The following is a 2,616-nucleotide window of genomic DNA, read 5'->3' as shown; positions in this document are numbered from 1 at the left end:
CTGCGCAAGTCACCAATCAAACTAGGCTTCAAATGTCATTATTTATAAATGGGGATGTTAATCCTGCCTTATAGGTTTAGATGATTATATGGTCGCTATGACTAATGTTCCTGGCATGTAAACCATCTTAATCTTTATCACACCCTCAAAAATACATATTAGTAGTATGTGTTATAAGACTTCTTTTTAAGAAGAGAAAACTGAGCCCTACAAGAGTTACAAAACTGACCCTAGGTTACTCAGCTGCTATGAGCAAACCCAGACCCAAACCTCCTGTTCCAAATGGCTCACCCTGGTTTGAGAACAGTATGTGTATTCCCCAAAGTGGGGTACATTGGATTTCCACTCTTATTTGAAGACACAGTATTAGCCTTGAAATATAAATAGTATCAGATGCACCCAAAAGCCAAAGGTGATGAGGAACATATTAGAAGAGCTAGAGAATCACAATGATGAAATTAGAAAGCATCAGGCACACGGCCTCTTTCATGTCAATGGGAAGTCTCATGGATAACTGAAGATTTCTCTCCCAGCACACGTAGAGGAAGCTGGAACCTACCTCCCAGGCATCCAAGAACGTTGCTTTTCCACCGATGACATTACCTTTATCATCTTTGGGTAAAATGTCATCCCCAGACTGTAAATACAGAATGAAAAGTTTACTGGAATCTGCATCACGGCACTTGGTTCTTTAAACAAGGTTTCAGGGTCCTGACTCTCGCTAAATACCACATGTGCATACCGGTTTTTCAGACTCTGCAGTACATGCTACAAGTATGTGAGTTTAAATGAAATCTCTATATCTACTGTAGCATATTAATCTTTATATTTTAGAAATCACTGGATTGACATTAAGATCTGCTGTTAGTACATTCCAGAAGCCACCTTTATCACCATGGACATTAACCTCATACACCTAGATCCTGTGTACACCCAAGGGCAAACTTTCATTTCAGTATCACTGGATAAGGATTAGATCTCCAGGGTGTGGTTTTCTGGGGAAGATATTGGCCAGCTTCTATCCTTGCAGCCTCTAGAAGAGACATGGAATGAGGGATGGCAGGCCATCAGCACTCCCGCTGGTCAGGAGGGGAGAGAGCTGGAAATTTGTCTCTCCCACCCCTCAGGAGCAGCTAGAGCAGAGCCCCAGGCAATGGGAGCCGCGATGACTACTGGCTTCTTTCCAGCATCACCGCACTTGGGCTTTTCTCCAAGATGCCACTCCCGGGGTGTGCTTTGTTTAATAAGATAATTAGGCCCTGGAATATAGTTATGCAAGTGCAACGCAAGGGATTTTCTGGGGGGGCAATTCTGGGGCGCAAAATCCAAACAAAGGTGATAGGGCAGTTGCAACTTGTCTGGGCTGCCAGAAATCATGGCTTCTCTCAGACATAACTGCAAGAAAACGCAGGCATGTGGCCACCTCAGCAGCACTCATGGCCTCAGCCTCCCTTCCATGCCAGCGTCTTTTTGCTCCAAGGTCTCTTCCTGACCACCTGACATTCCCATTTATGAAGTGCAAGGTCTCCTGCTCCAGTCCACACCACCCCTAGCCCTGGTGCAGCTACTATTTTCTGGCAGCAGCTCAGAAACTAGAGGCTGAGAAAGGGAGTCACTCAAACCTTGAATCCCTGTGGCCAGTGAATAAGATAGAGGTCCAGATAGCTCAGCTTCAGGTCCTTGAGGGTCTTCTCGAAGGCTTTCCTCACAAGCGGTCTCTCAAAGAAAGTGGGCCACAACTGCAAGAGGGTAGCAATGAGCTGTTAATATTTGGAGAAGGAAGGGCCACGTTATACCCATTGTCCCTGCCTTTTGATTTGCACCCTGATCTAACCTGGCACAGGCCATTTATAACAAAGCTGATTAAAATCCACGACACAGTGTGGAAGATCAACAGGGCTCAGCACGTCAATGACATGTCTTAAGTGTTAAAAGCAATTTACTTTTTCAACTCTCCTAGTACTCTATATGTCTCTCAGATCATTTAAGTAAATGTGGCCACAGATTTAAAATCTCAGTCTCAGTCTCGTCCTCAGCTGTGGGCTCTCTGAGAGCAGGACTTGTGTGTAGCTTTTAAATGTCAAGCATTCCTAGGCCTTCGGGAAAGATGGTCCTTTATCTGACCTATCTGATAGGTGCCTTATCAAGCCTGTCAGGCCCCAAATGATAACTTTATAAGGGCTTTATCCACACTTGGCTGCTACACAGTGGGGTCTATTTGTCCCACCAGATGTATGCAATATCCAAGTACCAAGAAACAGTGTTTTCTCAGCAAGTTGTATAGAATGTAAATCCAGTGATTCTCAACCCCCTCTCACCCAACATCCTCTTCTTTTTTATAACATTGTGTACCTCACCTTTCAATAGACATAATGAAGAAAATCATATGTGACAATAGAAAAGTGTTCCTACTGTTTCCAAAATGCCCTCTGGCTGACAGCCTCAGGGACATAGTCGCATGTCCACAGTGCTGACAGGGAGGCCACAGTGCTGACAGGGAGGCCACAGTGCTGACAGGGAGACCACACATCAAGCCCTGCCTGCACCCTTGGCCTCTGACTGCCTCTGGGCAGATGGTGGATCCCTCTGATGGGGAACAGGGAGGCCCAGGGCAGT

General features: G+C 45.5%; 1 protein-coding gene across 1 annotated transcript in view; it reads right to left on the bottom strand.

Annotated features, from left to right (window-relative positions):
• Positions 1-2,616, bottom strand: part of LOC105534693 (aldo-keto reductase family 1 member B10) — a gene marked incomplete at its 5' end in the record, with an annotated part of 45,818 nt that overhangs the window by 5,851 nt on the left and 37,351 nt on the right. The window contains 2 exons of the mRNA XM_011973486.1: positions 560-637; positions 1,623-1,739. Coding sequence (XP_011828876.1) covers positions 560-637; positions 1,623-1,739 — 195 coding nt within the window. The remainder of the gene's footprint in view (positions 1-559; positions 638-1,622; positions 1,740-2,616) is intronic.

The sequence above is a fragment of the Mandrillus leucophaeus genome, unplaced genomic scaffold (genome assembly GCF_000951045.1).
Source record: "Mandrillus leucophaeus isolate KB7577 unplaced genomic scaffold, Mleu.le_1.0 Scaffold1385, whole genome shotgun sequence".
NCBI classification, from domain to species: domain Eukaryota; kingdom Metazoa; phylum Chordata; class Mammalia; order Primates; family Cercopithecidae; genus Mandrillus; species Mandrillus leucophaeus.
The sequence above is the reverse complement of the archived record's forward strand: the minus strand, read 5'-3'. Positions and strand labels throughout refer to the sequence as shown.